At 44.5% G+C, this 21,783-nt stretch overlaps 1 protein-coding gene across 1 annotated transcript in view; it reads right to left on the reverse strand.

Annotated features, from left to right (window-relative positions):
* Positions 1-21,783, reverse strand: part of scn4ab (sodium channel, voltage-gated, type IV, alpha, b) — a 247,080-nt gene that overhangs the window by 43,007 nt on the left and 182,290 nt on the right. Inside the window, exons 19-22 of the mRNA XM_070864513.1 lie at positions 15,894-16,048; positions 13,075-13,248; positions 7,779-7,901; positions 3,676-3,960 (exon numbers count right to left, since the gene is read on the reverse strand). Coding sequence (XP_070720614.1) covers positions 3,676-3,960; positions 7,779-7,901; positions 13,075-13,248; positions 15,894-16,048 — 737 coding nt within the window. The remainder of the gene's footprint in view (positions 1-3,675; positions 3,961-7,778; positions 7,902-13,074; positions 13,249-15,893; positions 16,049-21,783) is intronic.

A 21,783-nucleotide genomic window follows, 5' to 3' on the forward strand; every position in this document is an offset into this window, starting at 1 on the left:
AAGTGAGGAACGCTTCCCTTAGTGCTCCACCCCACTATCAAGACGCTGAAACTGAAGTTTGCTGGGTTCGGCGCTAAAAATCTTCCGGTGCTAAATTTAGCGTCCAGGCGATATTGGCGCTTTAGGAGCCCTCCAACGGAACTTCTAGCCCAAAAGGTTTTGTGTATAAATGTGTTTCCTGCAAGTGTCACAATTCTTTTAACATTTTCTTGCCATGTCTTTTTCTACCAGGCCTGTCTCGCACACTTTTTGTTTTCATGATTAAATTTATCTCCCCATTTTACTTACTTTTGATTGAGTCCTCCCAGCTCGGCCTCCAAGGTGGGTGGCGCTGTTTATTGCTTACCGCGGAGATTTCTGAGTGAATCTCCAAGATAGATGGCAATGGGGCTGAATTTGCGGCCCCTACGCGCATGTACGAGGTGCGCACATGCTCGCGGGGCCCCGCAAGTTCCGGGTTTAGGCATGTGCTGCGCATGCGCCGAAAGCCAGAACTTGCGATCTGCAAAGAATCTTGACAGATCGTACAAAACTGAAGGATATGGGCTTTCGCAGGTGGAGAGTTGGGCTATTTGCCTGCTGTTACCAGTGTAAGAGTTTTAACAAATAGAAAAATAAAATGTTATCACTTTAGGTTAATAATAGGTTAAATTTAATTTTATTTAATTAAAGTTAACAATAGGTTAAAAACTCTGTCCATTAAGGTAAGTTTATTTTTTAGCTCCGTTAAAACATCTAACAAAAAAAATTAAAAAAGATAAATTTATGTTTAAAATATTTAATTAAATGGCATTTTAATTAATTTTAAATACGCAATGTGTTTTTTAAATTTATTTCATGTGTTTTATGTATTTCTGGGGTATTCCCATTCTTACGTATGGCAGCTCCGTACAAACAAAATTACCACAAGTATGAATGGGGTTCCCCTCACTTTGATTGGTTGGGCCAGCCCACATGATCCCAGGGATGCTTGTGAACCGCCTGTGCCCCTGGGATACGTGGGCCTCTACGCAGGCCTACGCGGAAAGGCCCAGGAGCACAAGTCGTCGAACCTCCCGGACCGCCAGATAAGTTCGTAGATTTTTTTGCAGGTCAGAGGCATCCGCCTCCCGGGAAGCCTCCGACCACAATTTCTGCGCCATTGTGTTCTCCGCAGTGTCATCCACTGTGGAGATATTAAATGAAATCTGCAGCCCAATAGTGTCTGTCCCCCTCCCTGCGACCACTCTCACAACGACCTTCTCCGCCTCTGTGACCAAATGCCCTTTGCTCTGCTGAGACCACCAACCCAACCATCATCTCCCACCATTGTGGCCTCCCCAACCCATGCTGTAATGTTCAACCTGGCCTACAACTCCCCCCTCTGCAACTAGACTTCCACCTGCACAGCAAACCCATAGCTGCTTTTGAGCTCAAAACCCCCTCCCCTACAGTAACAAAAGCCACGTTCCAACTGTATTTTGATTTTAAAAGCGCTGGTGAGCTGGAAGATATGCCAAGAATGACCTTGAGTGCAGCAGTTAGCATTGTAGGGAGGGTGTCTTCAGTGAGGGGGCAGGGTGGGAGGAGGGTGCAATTTATGGAGTTTCTCTCAGAATTGGGAAAGCCTGTCATTTTAATACAAATACTCAGTTGAGTATTTTAAATAGCACAGGTTTCCCAGTCATCCCTACACTTTGACATTTCAGACCCTGACCCTACTTTCCATCTCTCACTGTTCCCACCCCCTATGCTGAGCACGCATGCCTTCCCCCACACCTGCACTCCCATTGCTCCCACACCTCACAACCCTTCCCTCACTAGAGTCATAGAAATTTACAGCATGGAAGGAGGCCACTTCAGCCCATCGTGTCCACGTCGGTCGACAAAGAGCTATCCGGCCTAACCCCACTTTCCCGGTCTTGGTCCGTAGCCCTGTAGGTTATGGCACTTCAAGTGCGCATCCAAGTTCTTTTTAAATGTGGTGAAGGTTTCTGCCTCTACCACCCTTTCAGACCCATTAGTTTCTCAAGTACTTTTTCGCTACTTATCTTAATTATTTTAATTTCCTCATTCTTATTAGCTTCTTGGGTCCCCACTATTTTTGGTATGCTTTTTGTGTCTTCTGTTTAAAGTCTCTGCCATTTCATTATTTCCCATTACAATTTTTCCTGTCTCAGCCTCTAAGGGACCCACACTTACTTTTGCTACTCTCTTCCTTTTTACATACTTGGAGCAGCTCTCACAATCTGTTTTTATATTTCTTGATAGTTTACCCTCATATTCTATTTTTTTCCCTTTTTATCAATTTTTTGGTCATCCTTTGCTAGTTTCTAAAGCTCTCAGGCTTACTACTATTCTTCGCAACAATACACGCCTTTTCTTTTAATCTAATTCTATCCTTAACTTCTTTAGTTAGCCACAGATGGGTCACTTTTCCCGTGAGGTTTTTTATTTCTCAATGGAACGTTTATTCGTTGAGAATTTTGAAATATTTCTTTAAATATTTGCACTGCTTATCTACCGTTCTACTTATGAATCTAATTTCCCAATCTACCTTAGTCAACTCACTCCTCATACCTATGTAATGGGCTTTATTTAAGTTTCATGCTCTAGTTTTGAACTTAAGCATTTCACTCTGACAGTCAATGTGAAATTCGATTATGTGAAGTTATGATCACTCTTCCCCCAGCAGATCCTCGAGTGTGAATGTCGGCAGGTTATCTGACAATGAAGGATGATCGCAGCTGAAATAAATCCTGCCCTCACCCAATATTCATCATCATAGGCAGCCCCTCGAAATGAGGATGACTTGCTTCCACGCCAAAAAAGGATAAGTTCACAGGTGTTCCAATGAAGGACCTAAAATTCCAGGTCCTGAACTATATCCTGAAGGGTGGAAGACGCTAGTGTGTGGATTTTTTTAATGTGTAGTGGCCGTTGCACACCAGCCACCACATGGGTTTGACAGAGCTAGGTCTTTGTCCAGTGGCAAGGATTACCCAAGACGACTGGAGACCTGCTCTGCTGCACGGACCTAGTGCACACACATATCGCAGTGTTGGCTGGCCCGTGCTGCCCCTGGGCCCCTGTGCCCGAACTCATGCCTCCCCTGGGCCTCGATCACATCCCTTGACAGTCTCTCGGGTAGGTCGAGTCTGACTAAGTTGATTGAATTTTTTAAGGAGGTAACAAGGAGGGTTGCTGAGGGTAGTGCGTTTGATGTAATGTATATAGATTTTAGCAAGGCTTTTGATAAGGTCCCACATGGCAGACTGGTTATGAAAATAAAACCCCATGGGCTCCAAAGCAAAGTGGCAAGTTGGATCCAAAATTGGCTCAGAGGCAGGAAGCAAAGGGTAATGGTTGATGGGTGTTTTTCTGACCGGAAGGCTGTTTCCAGTAGGTTTTCACAGGGCTCAGTATTAGGTCCCTTGCTTTTTGTGGTATATATCAATGATTTAGACTTGAATGTAGGGGGGTATGATTAAAAAGTTTGCAGATGATACAAAAATTGGCTGTGTCATACAAGCACACTGTCCAGCAGGGATGAGAACGAGGAACACTACAATATTTCCCCCCCCTCTCAGACAGAGCCTCTGAGGCCAACTGGACTGTCCCAACTGAGAGTTATTGCCGGTGCAAACATTAAAATAAGTCAATCATCTGTTGCCACAAACGTATACTATCACTTACCACCTGAAGCAAGGAGAGGTATCCTTGACCAACATTGTCAAAGTTGATCTTCACGTTGAGCCATCGCACATCAGTGGCGTTCGCTAAGATGAGTGCTTCGCAATCACTACGGTTATTTATGAAATCGATGGGAAACATTTCAGAGGTTGTGGTGTTTATGCACTTGAAAAACTTTCCAGCAAACAAGTTCACGCCCATTATACTGAAAATCAGCCAGAAGATGAGGCAGACTAATAGCACGTTCATGATGGATGGGATGGCACCAAGTAGTGCATTAACAACCACCTATAAAGGCACAATATAAACAATTAGTGCCACCTGGCCAAATCCCCCAAAAATGCACAGCTATGAAAATGCTTGCTTGCTCTTTTGTTATTACATAGTATTACATCTTATTTACAGCTCAGAAACAGGCCATTCGGCCCAACTGGTCTATGCCAGTGTTTATTCTCCACACGAGCCTCCTCACACCTTACTTCACATATCCTTCTATTCCTTTCTCCTTTGTGAATTTATCTAGTCTCCCTTTAAATGCAGCTATACTATTTGCCATGTGGTAACAAGTTCCACATTCTAACCACTCTCTGGTCTGGATTCTCGATTGGAGGCTAATTACGGCACTAATGGTAGATGGGGTGGTAAATTTTGCGCCGGGAAATGGTTTGCGTGGGCAGCCACAAAATTCAGCAGCTGGGCCCTGAGTGAGGGGCGGAGCGCTAAGGGAGGCGTTCCACACTTCCCTTCGAGCGCTAGGCCGGGTGAGCAAGTGAAAATCCCGAGCTAAAGAGCCGGATTCGGAGCTGCCTAAGAGAGGCCTCGCCGGAAACAAAAAAATTAAAATCGTCACAAAAAACACAAACAACATTCCCAATATATTGCTCGTCCCAAATAAAGATAAATCCCCAAAAGAAGACCTAAAAAAAAACTGATCACACTTACCCCAAGCAGTCATTCCTTCCCTTACCCCAGCTGGGACCGCTCTGACCGCCTGCTTTCTCTGGCGGGTTGGCTACGGGGCGTTATGGGGTCAACGCGAAACAGATTTTGACATCGGGACGACACGGGCATGACGCTCCCAGGCGGTACTGCTTAGCACCGCTGCAAAGCCCGGACGGTAACCCTTTGGGGCGCTAACACAGGTGCAATCCAAACGAAAATCCAGCCCTCTGAGTATTCTGAATCCTTTATTGGATTTATTGGTGATAATCTTATAGTTATGGTCCTTTAGTTCTGGACTCCCCACCAGTGTAAAAATCTTCTCTGCATCCACCCTGTCAAACCCCTTCATAATTTTAAACATCTCTGTCAGGTCCCCTCTCAATCTTCTCTTTTCTAAAGAAAAGATCCCCAGGCTGTTCAGTCCTGCCTGCTAGTTATAACCTCTTGGTTCTAGTATCCTTGTAAATTTTCTTTGCACCTTATCGAGTGCCTCTATATCCTTTTTGTAATATGGAGACCAGTGGTGCACAGAATACTGGTCAAACCAAGCTTCTCTATAGAATTCTATTCCTCGAGAAATTAATCCCAGTGCTTTATTTGCATCTTTGCGTCCATCAATGAAAGATTACAGACACGCAACATTCCAATTTACTTCATGATTCCGCTGCAACGCACAGGAGCAGATTTTCAACTTAGCACGAGTGTAAAACAGACGTTGTGGGTTGTCCACCTTTTGTAAAGAAACGCCCCATTTTCATTTCCACTTAACTGAACCAAAATGAGACTGGGCAGTTGGTAGCACAGTCAGCTCTGGGTCAGAAGGTTGTGGGTTCATGTCCCGCTCCAGAGACTTGAGCACAAAAATCTAGGCTGACGCTCCCAGTGCAGTGCTGAGGGAGCGCTGCACTGTTGGAGGTGCCGTCTTTCGGATGAGACGTTAAAACGAGGCCCCGTCTACTCTCTCTGGTGGACGTAAAAGATCCCATGGCACCATTTCCCCGGTGTCTTGGCCAATATTTAACCCTCAATCAACATAACAAAAACAGATTATCTGGTCATTATCATATTGCTGTTTGTGGGAGCTTGCTGTGCGCAGATTGGCTGTCGTGTTTCCTACATTACAACAGTAACTACACTTCAAAAAGTACTTCATTGGCTGTAAAGCGCTTTTGGACATCCGGTGGTCATGAAAAGGCGCTAAATAAATGCAAGTCTTTCTTATTTCTATGATGAGCAGCCAATCTGCAACACTAGTCTTACACCCAGGCGGCAAGTGGAAAATTTACCACTTTGTGCCGTCAAAAACGACAGGAATCTTTGGACATTGCGATTAACAACTTTACATCTTAACCTCTGCTCACACTGTCCCTAGCACAAAAGGTGCTGGGTAATGGAGGGTGGCCACACCAGAACCACTGGGAGTGGGGGAGCTGTGGGCTGGTGCTCGGGATGGGTATCCCCCATCGCTGCCTAGCCTTCAGTCACATTCCCAGGCCACGGCAACCCTTTGCCAGATTTTCCCTGCTTCCTGCTCCCTCTGCAATTCTCCCGTAACCACATACACCTTCTCTGGTCTCATCTTTTGTTCCTATACTCATCACATTTTCACCCCCTTATGCCTTGCACCATCATCCTGTAACGTATTTGCTTCATGGGTTCTTTGCTTAAGAATTCATAGCAATTAAGAACTAGTTGGTTTATTAACAAAGGTTTAACAATCACATTACACATTACCAGTTCACCTACTAGGCTCACAACTGCATGCCTCATTGTGGATGACCAAGACCCAACTGACTGGGGTTTTCTTGAGTCTTGTGAACATCACATGACTGGCTAAGCCACTCACAATGCAACAGCTGTGACAACTATTTTTAAATAGAACTTAAAAGTCGACTGCCCCCTTATTAAAGGACACTAGAACAAATTATCAAATAAAACTTTACAGTGAACTTAAACCAATCAAATTAAAATTTGGTTGCCGGGGGTGATGATGCACTCCAGTCCATCCGCCGCCCACCTCTCGCGGAATGCCACGAGTGTACCAGTGGACACCGCGTTCTCCATCTCCAGGGACACCCTGGCGCGAACGTAACCGCGGAAGAGAGGCAGACAGTCGGAATTAACGGCCCCCTCAACCGCCCACTGCCTGGACCAGCTGATGGCCCACTTGGCCAGGCCCAGGAGCAGTCCTACGAGGAGGCCTACCAACCTGCCCGCTCCCCTCCGCACAGGGTGCCCAAAGATCAGGAGCGTGGGACTGAAGTGCAGCCAAAAATAAAGGAGCAGCCCTTTCAAATAATGGAACAGGGGCTGCAACCTCACGCATTGAATATAAACATGGAACACGGACTCCTCCAGACTGCAGAAATTGCAGGCGGCCTAGAAGTCCATGAACCGACTTAAAAACTTATTGCACAGGACTCCACCGTGCAACACCCTCCAGGCAAGTCCCCAATAAATAAAGGGAGGACTCCCGCGGAGAGAACACTCCATTGGGGATCCCCGCCTCCTCCGGACGGCAACATGGTGCGCCATGACGTGTCCGGATGGCAGACAAGAATGGCAAAGTGGAAAGTGTGCAAGAGCAGCCCGTATAGGAATCCCTTCCGCGCAGAGCAACAACAACTCTCACAGTTGCATACATAACATATCCTTTTTGTCATTTAATCACTCCTGCCCTCCACCCTATCATGGATCTAACCCTTTTGTTTTTTCCTTGCCCCGCCCATTCCCCAGGCTCTGCATTTGCTTAAAAACTGTTACATCTCTAACATCTTCCAGTTCTGATAAAGGGTCATCGACCTGAAACCTTAGCTCTGTTTCTCTCTCCACAGATGCTGCCTGACCTGCTGAGTATTTCCAGCATTTTCTGTTTTTAATTTTAGATTTAAATACTTCAATTGTAATTTATATCACTGTTGCCCCCGAACCTACGGAGTATTGAGAAGTGTAAGAAGCCAGCATATAACAAAGAGACAGGAGGACTCTTTTGACATGAGTCTTTCATTTAAAAGTTTTTAGGGCTCAAATACCACAAAGGAAATCACAGCCTAGCTCATCGAAGAGCAACTGCGTCTTTTTACATAACGTGAAGCCAGACAGAGAAAACTTTGCAGAAACTCTGATTCAAAAATTTAATTTGATTAAAAATAAGTTTGATTTACCCTCATTCCCTCAAACCGTGACAAAGCTCGTAGTGGCCGCAGGGCTCTCAGTGTCCGGAGGGATTTAATGGGTCCTAATTCATTGTAGCCAAGGATGCTTGCTGTCAGGCTGATCAAAGATACCTTAAATGTATTAAAGAGAAGAGGTGTTAGAAAACCAGAAGCTTTCAGTCCATTCTTACATTCTGTTACCTCTTCTAGGTTCATACAGTAACAAGTAACTTCTAGCTTACACATACTATAATAATGAAGAAAGATTTATTCAGATATCAACTGAGCAGATTCTCATGTATCTCTGATATGTTATGTATCGATAATAATAGCATATTTAAGAGAGCAAATCATATGTTGGTCTTTATGATCAGGATTTGAGTATAAGAGTCAAGATGTCTTACGGCAATTATCTCTCTCTCTCTCTTAGGCGGTCCCTCGAATCGAGGATGCCTGTGTGTGGATTTTTTTAACATGTGGAGGCCGTTGCACACGAGCCACCACACGGGCTTGACAGAGCTAGGTCTTGATCCAGTGGCAAGGGTTAATCAAGACAACAGGAGACCAGCTCTGCTGCACGGATCTAGTGCGCACACATATCGCAGTGTGGGCTGGCCCGTGTTGCCCCTGGGCCCTTGGCTCTTCTGGGCCCCGAACTCATGCCTCTCCTGGGCCCCGATCACATAGGGCCCTGGTGAGACCGTACCTGAAGTATTGGGTACAGGTTTGGTCTCCTTATCCAAGGAAGGATATGCTTGCCATAGCGGGAGGGCAACGAAGGTTCACCAAACTAATTCCTGGGATGGGGGGATTATTCTATGAGGAGAGATTGAGTAGACTAGCTCTATATTCTCTAGAGTTTAGAAGAATGAGAGATGATCTCATTGAAACATACAAAATTCTTACAGGACTTGCAGGGCTTGACAGGGTAGCTGCAGGGAGAATGTTTCCTCTGGCTGGGGAGTCTGGAACCAGGGGTCACAGTCTCAGAATAAGGGGTCGGCCACTTAGGACTGAGAGGGTTGGAAATCTTTGGAATTCTCTACCCCAGAGGGTTGTGGAGGCTCAGTCATTGAGTACATTCAGGACACAGATCGATAGATTATTGGATATTAAGGGAATCATGAGATATGAGGATAGTGCAGGAAAGTGGAGTTGAGGTAGAAGATCAGCCATGATCTTATTGAATGGCGGAGCAGGCTCGAGGGGCTAAATGGCCTACTCCTGCTCATAATTCTTATGTTGTTATGTTCTTATATCACTAACCGTGTAAAGTATAATCCTGAATAACATTATATCAGCACAAATGCAACATAGAAAGAATAATTTTTGTTTATATGAAGACTGAGAATGATCTATGGAATAACATTCTTTTGAATTAAGGTATGCTTTGTTCAAGATTATGGGGAGCGGGCAGGGAAGTGGAGCTGAGCCCAAGATCAGATCAGCCATGATCTTATTGAATGGCAGAGCAGGCTCAAGGGGTCAGATGGCCTACTCCTGCTCCTATTTCTTATGTTCTTATGTTCACTCCATTCCATTGTTATGTGGGTATGGTATTGTACTCAGTGTTGTACTAGACTAGCAACCTGGAATTCATGGGCGAGAAATTCGTCTCTGGCGGCGGTGCAAAACGAGGGTTATTGGATCGGCCACCCGTTATACTCAACATCTGATGGTCAGCTCTATCGCAGTCAATCTAACTTGATGTTAGGCGCAGCGTAGATTGGATGGCTGATCCGATACCGCCCGAGATGAATATCTAGCCCATCATGTGTCCAAATCCCAGTGTGGTAAACTGAAATTGAAATCAATAAATCAGGACATTTGTGGCCTCACGCTGGGGGGAGAAAAGACCATGAAGGCTATTGTTTCGTGTTTAAAGGCCAAAAGGTTCACTAATGCTCTTCGGGGACGGAAACCTAGTGCTCCTATATTGTCCACCCTACATGTGACTGTAGTCCCACGCTACATGATTGACCCTTCTTGCCACCCTTACCTGATCTGACATACATGTGACTCCAGTCCCACGTTAAGTGCTTGGTTCTTAACATTCAGTTATAAAAATAATCATAGAATCATAGACAATTACAGCACAGAAGGAGGCCATTCAGCCCGTCGTGCCTCTGCTGGCTCTTTGAAAGAGTAGTCGTGCTTAGTCCCATATCCCCGCTTTTTGTCCATAGCCTTGCAAATTTCTCATGCTCAAGTATCTGTCCAACTCCCATTTAAAATTATTTATGGATTCAATTTCCAGCACCATTTCAGGTAGAGTCTGAGTGAAAACGTTTCTCCTCACCTCCCATCTAGATCTTTTTCCAATGATTTTGAATCTATGACCTTTAGTTATTGACCCACTCGCCCGAAGGAATAGTTTTTCTCATCATCTTGAAATTTTCTATTAGGTCACCTCTCACTCAACCTTCTCAGTTTCAAGGTGAACAGACCTAACTTTTCCAACCTCTCCCCCTAACTGAAATCCCTCCTCTCTGGTAACATCCTGGTAAACCTCCTCTGTGGTGATAACCACCTTATCAACTTGCCCTGCCACCTTTTAAGGATTTGTGTATATGGACACCAAGGTCTCTCTGCTCACCTACACTTTACAAAATCGTGCCAGTTATAGAATACTGCTTTTCCATATTAGTCCTCCCAAAGTGCAGCACTTTGCACTCCTCTGCATTGAACTCCACGTTCCATGTTTCTGCCCATTTCACCTTCATGTCTATGACATCCTGAAGTCTACAGCTATCCTCATCACTGTCTACTATGTTGCTACACCAGAGCCTGGGTCGTTTATAAAAATTGAAAAGGGTACTGGACCTAAAACTGGCCCTTGGGGAATACCACTGCAAACCGCCTCCCAGTCTGAAAAACATCCACCCACCATCCTCTGCGTCCTGTCACGGAGTCAATTCCATACCGTCACTTTCCCCATTGGCTTCCACCTTCCTACCAAGCCTGTCGAATGCCTTCCGAAAGTTCGTATATAACTTCTGCTGCATTGACCTAATCGGTTGAAGAAGGAGGCCCACCATACTTACTCAGGGAAACTAGGAGTGCGAATAAATGCAGCCTTGCCAGCAATTCCCGCATCCCAAGAACAAATGAAAAGTAATTGTTCCTCAGGAGGTATATTCCTACGCAGAGTGGTCACTGGAACAAATTGTCAGGACGAGCGGTTGAGAACAATGGATCTAGCTAAGAAGCAGCTAGATGCTGTAATGCATGGACCATGTGGTTGGTATTCCAGATGGCGAAGATCAAACGGACCGAAGAAGATTCTTTACCTGAATGTATCTTAAAATATCAGAACGATGCGAGCCATATTGCTGTTAGTACCACATTTGGGAGGAGATATGACTGGCATAATTCATTGATTATGGATTGCTTTGAGACATCCTGAAGTGGGTATGGAAGCATAGTGGTTATGTTACTGGACTAATAATCCAGAGATCTGGACTAATTATCTAGCAGACGTGAGTTCAAATCCCACCACGGCAGCTGGGGAATTTAAATTTAGTTAATCAAATACATTTGGAATAAAAAGCTAGTATCAGTAATGGGGACCATGAAACTACCGGATTGTCGTAAAAACCATCAGGTTCACTGATATCCTTCAGGGAAGGAAATCTGCCGTCCTTACCCGGTCTGGCCTATATGTGACTCCAGACTCTGAAATGACGCTCACCACCAGCTTCTCAAGGGCAGTTAGGAATGGGCAATAAATGCCAGCCTTGCCAGCAACGCCCACATCCCATGAACGAATAATTTTAAAAAGGTGCTATATGAATGGTCTTTCTTTTCCTTTTTGTTTGAAAAAGCTGTCAATCAAACACATACTTGACCAATCACCACAGCATGTTTATATTTGAACAGAGGATCTTGGTTCCTCCTTCAAGCAATCTGTCCGGTGAGAAACTGAACAACCATTAATACAATGTATTAAGTTAATCTGGGACATGATTTCTGTGAATGCAGCTGGTTTTTAAGCCCTAAAGTACTGTGATAGAATGAAAGAATTTAACTAAAACTGCACACAAAACTGAACGTACGAGTTTATGAACAATGATGAACAGGTAACGCTGGTCCATTGAGCCTGTCCCACACAATCGCGATACCTTGTGTATCACAATATACACACTCCACCCCCCCAGAAACCATGTGATCTCCCGGGAGAGGGGAAAAACCAGATTAAAAAATCCCAGGCCAATTTGGAGGGGGGTGGTGGGGGGTGCGGGGGGAATCTGGGAAATTCCTCTCTTACCCATCCAGGCGATCGAAACTAGTCCAGGAGACCACTCAGGCCCTGAATTCCTCGCAGTACCTACCCTTCTGTAAGAGGTGATCTCCGCCCCAGCCGGAAACAGGTCCAGCTCTCGCTTGAAGGAATTCGGCGAATCACCATCCACCGTTCGGGACGGCAGCCTGTTCCAGCTTTTTAATCACTTGAAGGGAGCAAAGGTCACTGTAGCCCTGATTCCCTAACTGGTACTCCCTTTGAGGGTGTCTCCCTCCTGGGAGTTAAGGTCAGTGGATTTACCCTCCAATAATTAAATGGGTTTACGATCTGTGTCACTCTTAAAAATAAACTTAACGTCATGGTGCGAATCGGATGTAAATTTCCAACATGCACGACTAATAGAATGTGTACCGGGAATTCAGGCATGGACCCAATTCGTGGGCCCATAATTGGCAATCTGTCAATCTCGCTGATCATAAACGCCACTCCTAAATTCCTCCCACATTGACAGCCTGAAACCCAACTAAACTAAGCCATGTTGGTCAGATTTATACCTAGCTATACTAGGCTGATGTACTTTTGTCACGATTGTCGACGGTTTTTGAGAGGGTTGGGGCTTAGGATGTTCTTGGTCTGTATGGATCAGTACCAGCAGATGGTACTTTGCCCGTTGAACCGAGACGTTAAACCGAAACCCCTGACTGCTCTCTCAGGTGGATGTAAAAGATCCCGCAGCACTATTATTCCCGGTGTCCAGGCCAATATTTATCCCTCAATCAACATAACAAAAACAGATTATCTGGTCATTATCATATTGCTGTTTGTGGGAGCTTGCTGTGCACAAGTTTGCTGCTGCGTTTCTCACAGTACAACAATGACTACACTTCAAAAAGTACTTTCTTGGCTGTAAAGCGCTGTGAGACGTCCGGTGGTCTTAAAAGGCGCTATATAAATGTAAGTATTCTTTCTTTTCTTTCAAATTAAAATAATGTGATTTTATAATAAGTTATTTTGCACTAAACCACAGTAGGTTATTGTTCCATTGGTTCTAGGAATACTTACGTCAACAATTAAAAAGTCCAGCCAGCACCATGCATTGGTGAAGTAAGTCTTGAATCCATAAGCAGTCCATTTGAGCAGCATTTCCACAACAAAGACATAGGTAAACACTTGGTCAGCATATTCGAGCAATATTTTAATCACCTGCCTGTCTTCAATGTATATGTCTTCAAATGCCTGCAAGCCAATAGAGAGTTTAGGCCTTTGTGGCTAAGAAGCTAAATTAAAACATTGTATCACAATCATTTACATAGAAACATAGAAAATTGGTGCAGGAGTAGGCCATTCGGCCTTCGAGCCTGCACCACCATTCAATAAGATCATGGCTGATCATTCACCTCAGTACCCCTTTCCTACTTTCTCTCTATACGCCTTGATCCCTTTAGCCGTAAGGGCCATATCTAACTCCCTTTTGAATATATCCAACGAACTGGCATCAACAACTCTCTGCGGTAGAGAATTCCACAGGTTAACAACTCTCTGAGTGAAGAAGTTTTTCCTCATCTCAGTCTTAAATGGCTTACCCCTTATCCTTAGACTGTATCCCCTGGTTCTGGACTTCCCCAACATCGGGAACATTCTTCCTGCATCTAATCTGTCCAGTCCCGTCAGAATTTTATATGTTTCTATGAGATGTCCTCTCATCCTTCTAAACTCCAGTGAATACAGGCCCAGTTGATCCATTCTCTCCTCATATGTCAGTCCTGCCATCCCGTGAATCAATCTGGTGAACCTTCGCTACATCCCTCAATAGCAAGAACGTCCTTCCTCAGATTAGGAGACCAAAACTGAACCAAGGCCCTGTACAACTGCAGTAAGACCTCCCTGCTCCTATACTCAAATCCCCTAGCTATGAAGGCAAACATACCATTTGCCTTCCTCATCGCCTGCTCTACCTGCATGCCAACTTTCAATGACTGATGCACCATGACACCCAGGTCTCGCTGCACCTCTCCTTTTCCTAATCTGCTGCCATGTCAGATAATATGCTGCCTTCGTGTTTTTGTCACCAAAGTGGATAACCTCACATTTATCCACATTATACTGCATCTGCCATGCATTTGCCCACTCACCTAACCTGTCCAAGTCACCCTGCAGTCTCTTAGCATCCTCCTCACAGCTCACACCGCCACCCAGCTTAGTGTCATCTGCAAACTTGGAGATATTTCACTTAATTCCTTCATCTAAATCATTGATGTATATTGTAAACAGCTGGGGTCCCAGCACTGAAGCCTGCGGCACCCCACTAGTCACTGCCTGCCATTCTGAAAAGGACCCGTTTATCCCGACTCTCTGCTTCCTGTCTGCCAACGAGTTCTCTATCCACGTCAGTACATTACCCCCAATGCCATGTGCTTTAATTTTGCACACCAATCTCTTGTGTGGGACCTTGCTATGAATTTGTTAAACAAAGAACCCATGAAACTACTGGATTGTAGGAAAAACCCAACTGGTTCACTTCCGTCTTTCAGGGAAGGAACTCTGATATGTGACTCCAGACCCACAGTGATGTGGTTGACTCTTAACTGCCCTCTGAAATGGCCCAGCGAGTCACTTAGTTGTAACAAACCACTACATCAAAGTCAGTTCTGTAAGAGCACCTTCACCACACGGACTGCAGCGGTTCAAGAAGGCGGCTCACCACCACCTTCTCAAGGGCAATTAGAGATGGGCAATAAATGCTGGTCCTGCCAGCGATGCCCACATCCCATGAATGAATATATTTTGCGACCAGCATAGACACGATCGGTCGAATGGCCTCCTTCTGTGCCGTTAACTTCTTTGATTCTATGGTGTTAAAAAAATGAAACACCCACCATGTGGTTATTAGGAATGTGGCTTGACTTCAAAATTAAACAATCTCCCTAAACCTCAAACAAAAGAAAAGTACTCATCTTTGACAGGCTTGTGTGGCTTATCCAGTTTATATTATACATTAGCAAATCTGTCACAGGGTACATTGCTAACAGGGAGTATAAGGATAAACTAAAGTTGTGAAATTTGAATTGTGACAACTGAAGTTGACAGGAAGTAAGTGTAATTCTTACAGGAACTGTACATGACAGGCAGGAATTTTAATATACTACTAATATAATATTAGGTAGCCAGAACTACATTTGACCGATTATGGGAAGTGCAAATGGTCACAGACAGTTAGCACTGAAATCATACATAAACTTTATATAGCCGTACAGTCCCAAATGTGACTAATTTTTAAATTTTAATCCGAGTATAAATCTTGCCTGAACTGTAGAATACTAGACATAAACAAACTATCAGCTTTTACTTTGTGTATATTTCTAAAACTGGATGCATACAAAGTATACAAGCCTAACTCACAATTGCAGCTTACCTCCCAAACCCGTGACCTCTACCACCTCGAAGGACATGGGCAGCAGGCGCATGGGAACACCATCACCTGCATGTTCCCCCTCCAAGTCACACACCATCCTGACTTGGAAATATATCGTCATTCTTTCATCGTCGCAGGGCCAAAAGCCTAGAGCTCTCTGCCTAACAGCGATGATGAAGGAACGGCGATATATTCCCAAGTCAGGATGGTGTGTGACTTGGAGGGAAACTTGCAGGTGATCCCATGCGCCTGCTGCCCTAACAGCACTGTGGGAGCACCTTCACCACGCGGTTTGCAGCGGTTCAAGAAGGCAGCTCACCACCACCTTCTCAATGGCAATTAGGGATGGGCAATAAATACTGGCCTTGCCAGCAATGCCCACATCCCAGTAACAATTTTTTTTTTTTAAACAGAAGATCTGGCTCTTAAACACTGCACAGCAATTTACAGGGAAGGATTTGAACCTTACCAGAGCACCACTGCTAAGCAGGATCATAAAGATGATGAAAGTTTCAAACCAGTTGTGTTCCACAATCTTGAAGCAGGTTTTCCTCAGATTCCACCACATCTTGCCCCGCTCACTCTTTATATCGAGATCCAGACAGGGACAGGTTCTCAAACAGCCTGTGCAAGCAGCAAGAATTCAAAAAGGTTATTCCAAGCACTTTGCTGCCAGTCGTGTGACATGCAATATTTCCTGTACGCAGGCCACTGGTAAAACTAGTATAACTGTGATCGGCAATGGAAGCGCATTCTTTTTCAATCGGTGTTATAATGCCTCCTAGCGCCAGCTGCTATTATGTGCAATGGTGCAATTTATAAAGTAAATAGTGGCAGGGCATCACCAAAGATGAACTTCTACGTCATAAACCGAGGAGGAGAGATCAGGAGCACAAAAAATGTGGCCGAAAAATTGGTTATATTCTGTTTGGGAGGAGTACAGGTCCCAGTGCACTGTGAATCGAAACCCCACACCACTCTTCGAGCCACGCATTCAACTCTCATGTATTTCTTTAGCAGCTTGCACATCCTCATGATGTCCCGACGTGCTTCGCAGACAAGGAGTTACTTTTGAATTGCAGTCACTTCCGTAATGTTGGGAAATGGAGCAGCCAATTTGCACAAAGCAAGATCCCACAAACAATAACTAACAACAACAACTTGTATTTATATCGTTTTAACTGTTGATCGTTTTTCCTTGCTTTCACCTTATTCGTCGATGCACTATTACCTATAAACTCTCTGTCCCTTCCTGTCACACTCTGCTTATGTAAGTATTCCAGGGTAGTGCCTTTAACGTAGTAAAACATCCCAAGGTGTTCCACAGGAGCATTATAAAACAAATTTGACACCGAGTCACATAAACTGATATTAGGTCAGATGGCAGGTAGGTTTTAAGGAGCATCGTAAAGGAGGAAAGAGAGGTAGAGAGGCGGAGAGGTTTAGGGAGGGAGTTCCAGAGCTTAGGACCTTGGCAGCTGAAGGCATGACCACTAATGGTGGAGCGATTAAAATCAGGAATGCTGAAGGGGCCAGAATTAGAGGAGTGCCCAAATCTTGGAGGGTTGTGGGGCTGGAGGAGATTACAAAGATAGAGCGGGGCGAGGCCATGGGGGAATTTGAAATCAAGGATGAGAGTTTTAAAATAGTGGTGTTGCTTAAGCGGGAGCCAATGTAGGTCAGCGAACACAGGAGTGATGGGTGAACAGGATTTGGTGCGAGTTAGGACACAAGCTGCAGAGATTTGGATGATCTCTACTTTATGGGGGCTAGAACGTGGGAGGCCGGCCAGACGTGCATTGGAATAGTCAAATCTAGAGGTAACAAAATGCATGGATGACGGTTTCAGCAGCAGATGAGCTGAGGCAAGGGTGCATTTGGGCGATGTGGAAATAAGCAGTCTGAGTGATGACGAGGATATGTGGTTGGAGGTTCATCTCGGGGTCAAATATGACACCAAGTTTGCGAATAGTCTGGTTGAGCCTCAGACAGTTGCCAAGGAAAGGGATGGAGTTGGTGGCTAGGGAATGGAGTTTGTGGCAGGGAATGCAGTTTTTGGCAGGGATCAAAGACAATGGCTTTGGTCTGCCCAATAGTTAGTTGGAGGAAATTTCTGCTCATCCAGTCGGTTAAGCAGTCTGACAATTTAGAGAGAGTGGAAGGGTAGAGGGAGGTGGTGGTGAGATAATGAGATAAATGATCAGATAATCTGTTTTAGTAGTGATGGGTGAGGGTTAAATGTTGGCCAGAGCACCAGCTGAACCCACATGCCCTTCTTTGAAGATTGCCATGGGACATTTTATGTCGACCTGAGATGGCTAACGGGGCCTTTGTTTAATGTCTCATCCAATAGGTGACACCTCCATACAGCACTGAAGTGTTAACCTTGATCAAGTGCTCAAGTCTCTGGGTTGGGTTTGAACCCATAACATTCTGATTCAGAGCCAAGGCTGACAAAGGTTACTGCAAAAACACTCGAAGAAGCATGAACTCATCAGAGCAAGTCAGCATGGCTTTATGGGGGGTGGGGGGATGTGGAAGGCGAAAGTAATGCTTGACAAACCTGTTACAATTGTTTGAGGAGATATCAGAGCTTGTGGTTAAAGTGAATTTTTCATAGACATTGATTCAGCAATGCTTTTCATGCACAATTTCACAGAAGGCTGGTCTACAAGGTAAAAATGTACAAAAAATGTAAACAGCTAATGAAGTGGTTTGGCATCAAACCACAAAGTGATCATGCATGGAGTTGTGTTGGATTAGTGCCAAGTAACCTTTAGGGTACCCCAGGGTCAGCCGGGACGTTTACTATTCATGTTTCATGTCAATTATTTGGAAGTAGAGATAGCGGCAACACTGTTAAAGGGAGAACTGGGGTTGCACACAATCAAGAGCAGGCTGATCAGGTGCAGAGAGACTTATTCAGACGGACAAAATGGGCTGAGAAATAGCTAGTGAAATTCAATGTTGACAGGTGCAAAGTGGTGAGACTAAGAAATAAGAATAAACACTGGAACTATAAACTAAATGAAGTTTGTCTACAAGATACAGGGAAACTATTTGGGGGTATTAGTGGACAGTTGAAGGAGTATAGAGTCCGGCAAGTAGAATCTTGGGTTGTACAGTTCATGGAACTGAATACACATCACAGGATGTTTAACTGTGCTGAAACACAGTGATAGAGTATTCAAACAGGCTCATTTAGACAGATTGTGAAAATTCACAGACCCCCAAGTCAAGGCTGCTACATGCAGTTCAGCATGTTGCATTAACTCATCAATCAACTTGACATTTTCGGGCCTTGGGTAGTGAGCCAATTAAAACGTTAAAAGACTTTCAATTGAGCCAATAAGGTCAAAGAAGGCGAGTTCTTTTCTGTAAATTGAACCCGGTATAAAATATAGCCATTTTGACCATGTGTCTCAGTAAGACAAAGGAACTGGCAATCAGCCAGCAGTTAGTTGGTCTCTGCCAAGATTAAAAAGTTAAAACTACCATCGGAGTTCGTATTTCATTGGAAATTAAGAGATCTAACAATTTTGGCGCTGTGAGCAGGGTCACTGAGGAAAGAAACTGAATTTTGGACAGCGGACCTACATATTGAGGTAAGGACTCTTCTTTTTAAAAAAAAGTCCTCGGTCAAAAGTCTAAATTCGCCTCTCCTTCTACGCGATTCCAAAAGCCTCTGGTTTGCGAACCCTCCGGTTGGTAGTCGGCTCGAGGTCCCATAGATGTCTAAACTTCGGCGGTGTGTTAGTTAATTAATCACCGACCTATTGATCGGCTAGCAGGCCTACGACTCGAGACCCCAGTAAAGAACTGTAAAGAAATGGCAGCAGAAGATAAGGGCAAAGAATTGCCTACAACTGTTAAAGGTGGGCAGGCCCCACCTGGAGTTTCGCTAGATTTAATTCTCGAACAGCTGAAAGAATACATAGAGCAACAATTCAACTTATCTAAAACCTGTATTAAGATCGAACAAAAGTACAGAACCTCCAAAGGACAATGGTCCTTGGACGAGATTAAAAGGGTCTGGGGAAAAACGACCCGTATGAAAAATAAAGAGCGAACTAGATGGTCCCTAGCGGTTATGGGCCAGATCCGAAACTGGAATGAAATTATAATGCGTTCCCAACATGATCAAGAACTGACCAGTACAAAGGACCAATTGCAAGCTGTTTGTGCACAGCTGCGACAGAAAAAGCTTGAACTTGAAAAGCTGGAAGCGGAAGTTAAAGATCTTAAAGGTGAAATTAAAGAATGGAAAAAATCATTAGGTCAAGAGACAGTAATAGGAAAAGAAAAATGTATTGATCAATTCCCAGGGTACCCATGTTTGGATAAATTAAAAGCGCAAACCCGAAGACACGACCGAGGAATAGATACGGTTTCTGAATCCTCCGACAATACAGTGTCGGAGGATGATGAAGAATTAGGGGTGCGCTTTGCCCCGTTTAAAAAAAGACGAGTTGTAGTCAAATCAGAAGAGACTGCGGATGAGGGCGGAACCAAAAAAACAAAGAGAAGGGTGTATGCAGAATATTTAGTTCATATTTAAAAAGAGTGACTAAAGTAAATGTTGGTCCCTGAGAAGATGAAAAGGGGGATTTAATAATGGGAAATGTGGAAATGGCTGAGACCTTAAACAATTATTTTGCTTCCGTCTTCACAGTGGAAGACACAAAAACCATGCCAAAAATTGCTGGTCATAGGAATGTGGGAAGGGAGGACCTTGAGATGATCAGTATCACTAGGGAGGTAGTGCTGGACAGACTAATGGGATTGAAGGTAGACAAGTCCCCTGGTCCTGATGAAATGCATCCCAGGGTATTAAAAGAGATGGCAGAAGTTATAGCAGATGCATTTGTTATAATCTACCAAAATTCTCTGGACTCTGGGGAGGTACCAGCGGATTGGAGAGCAGCTAATGTAACGCCTCTGTTTAAAAAAGGGGGCAGGCAAAAGGCAGGTAACTATAGGCCGGTTAGTTTAACATCTGTAGTGGGGAAAATGCTTGAAACTATCATTAAGGAAGAAATAGCGGGACATCTGGATAGGAATAGTGCAATCAAGCAGACGCAGCATGGATTCATGAAAGGGAAATCATGTTTAACTAACTTACTGGAATTCTTTGAGGATATAACGAGCATGGTGGATAGAGGTGTACCGATGGATGTGGTGTATTTAGATTTCCAAAAGGCATTCGATAAGGTGCCACACAAAAGGTTACTGCAGAAGATAAAGGTACGCGGAGTCAGAGGAAATGTATTAGCATGGATAGAGAATTGGCTGGCGAACAGAAAGCAGAGAGTCGGGATAAATGGGTCCTTTTCCGGTTGGAAATCAGTGGTTAGTGGTGTGCCACAGGGATCAGTGCTGGGACCACAACTGTTTACAATATACATAGATGACCTAGAGGAGGGGACAGAGTGTAGTGCAACAATATTTGCAGATGACACTAAGATTAGTGGGAAAGCGGGTTGTGTAGAGGACTCAGAGAGGCTACAAGGAGATTTGGATAGGTTAAGCGAATGGGCTAAGGTTTGGCAGATGGAATACAATGTCGGAAAGTGTGAGGTCATCCACCTTGGGAAAAAAACAGTAAAAGGGAATATTATTTGAATGGGGAGAAATTACAACATGCTGTGGTGCAGAGGGACCTGGGGGTCCTTGTGCATGAATCCCAAAAGGTTAGTTTGCAGGTGCAGCAGGTAATCAGGAAGGCAAATGGAATGTTGGCCTTCATTGCGAAAGGGATGGAGTACAAAAGCAGGGAGGTGTTGCTGCAACTGTATAAGGTATTGGTAAGGCCGCACCTGGAATACTGCGTGCAGTTTTGGTCACCTTACTTAAGGAAGGATATACTAGCTTTGGAAGGGGTACAGAGACGATTCACTAGGCTGATTCGAGAAATGAGGGGGTTATGATAGATTGAGTAGACTGGGTCTTTACTCCTTGGAGTTCAGAAGGATGAGGGGTGATCTTATAGAAACATTTAAAATCATGAAAGGGATAGACAAGATAGAGGCAGAGAGGTTGTTTCCATTGGTGGGGGAGACTAGAACTAGGGGGCACAGCCTCAAAATATGGAGGAGACAATTTAAAACCGAGTTGAGAAAGAATTTCTTCTCCCAGAGGGTTGTGAATCTGTGGAATTCTCTGCCCAAGGAAGCAGTTGAGGCTAGCTCATTGAATGTGTTCAAGTCACAGATAGATAGATTTTTAAGCAATAAGGGAATTAAGGGTTACGGGGAGAGGGCGGGTAAGTGGAGCTGAGTCCATGACCAGATCAGCCATGATCTTGTTGAATGGCGGAGCAGGCTCGAGGGGCTAGATGGCCTACTCCTGTTCCTAATTCT

Source organism: Pristiophorus japonicus, chromosome 21, assembly GCF_044704955.1.
Source record: "Pristiophorus japonicus isolate sPriJap1 chromosome 21, sPriJap1.hap1, whole genome shotgun sequence".
Taxonomy (NCBI): domain Eukaryota; kingdom Metazoa; phylum Chordata; class Chondrichthyes; family Pristiophoridae; genus Pristiophorus; species Pristiophorus japonicus.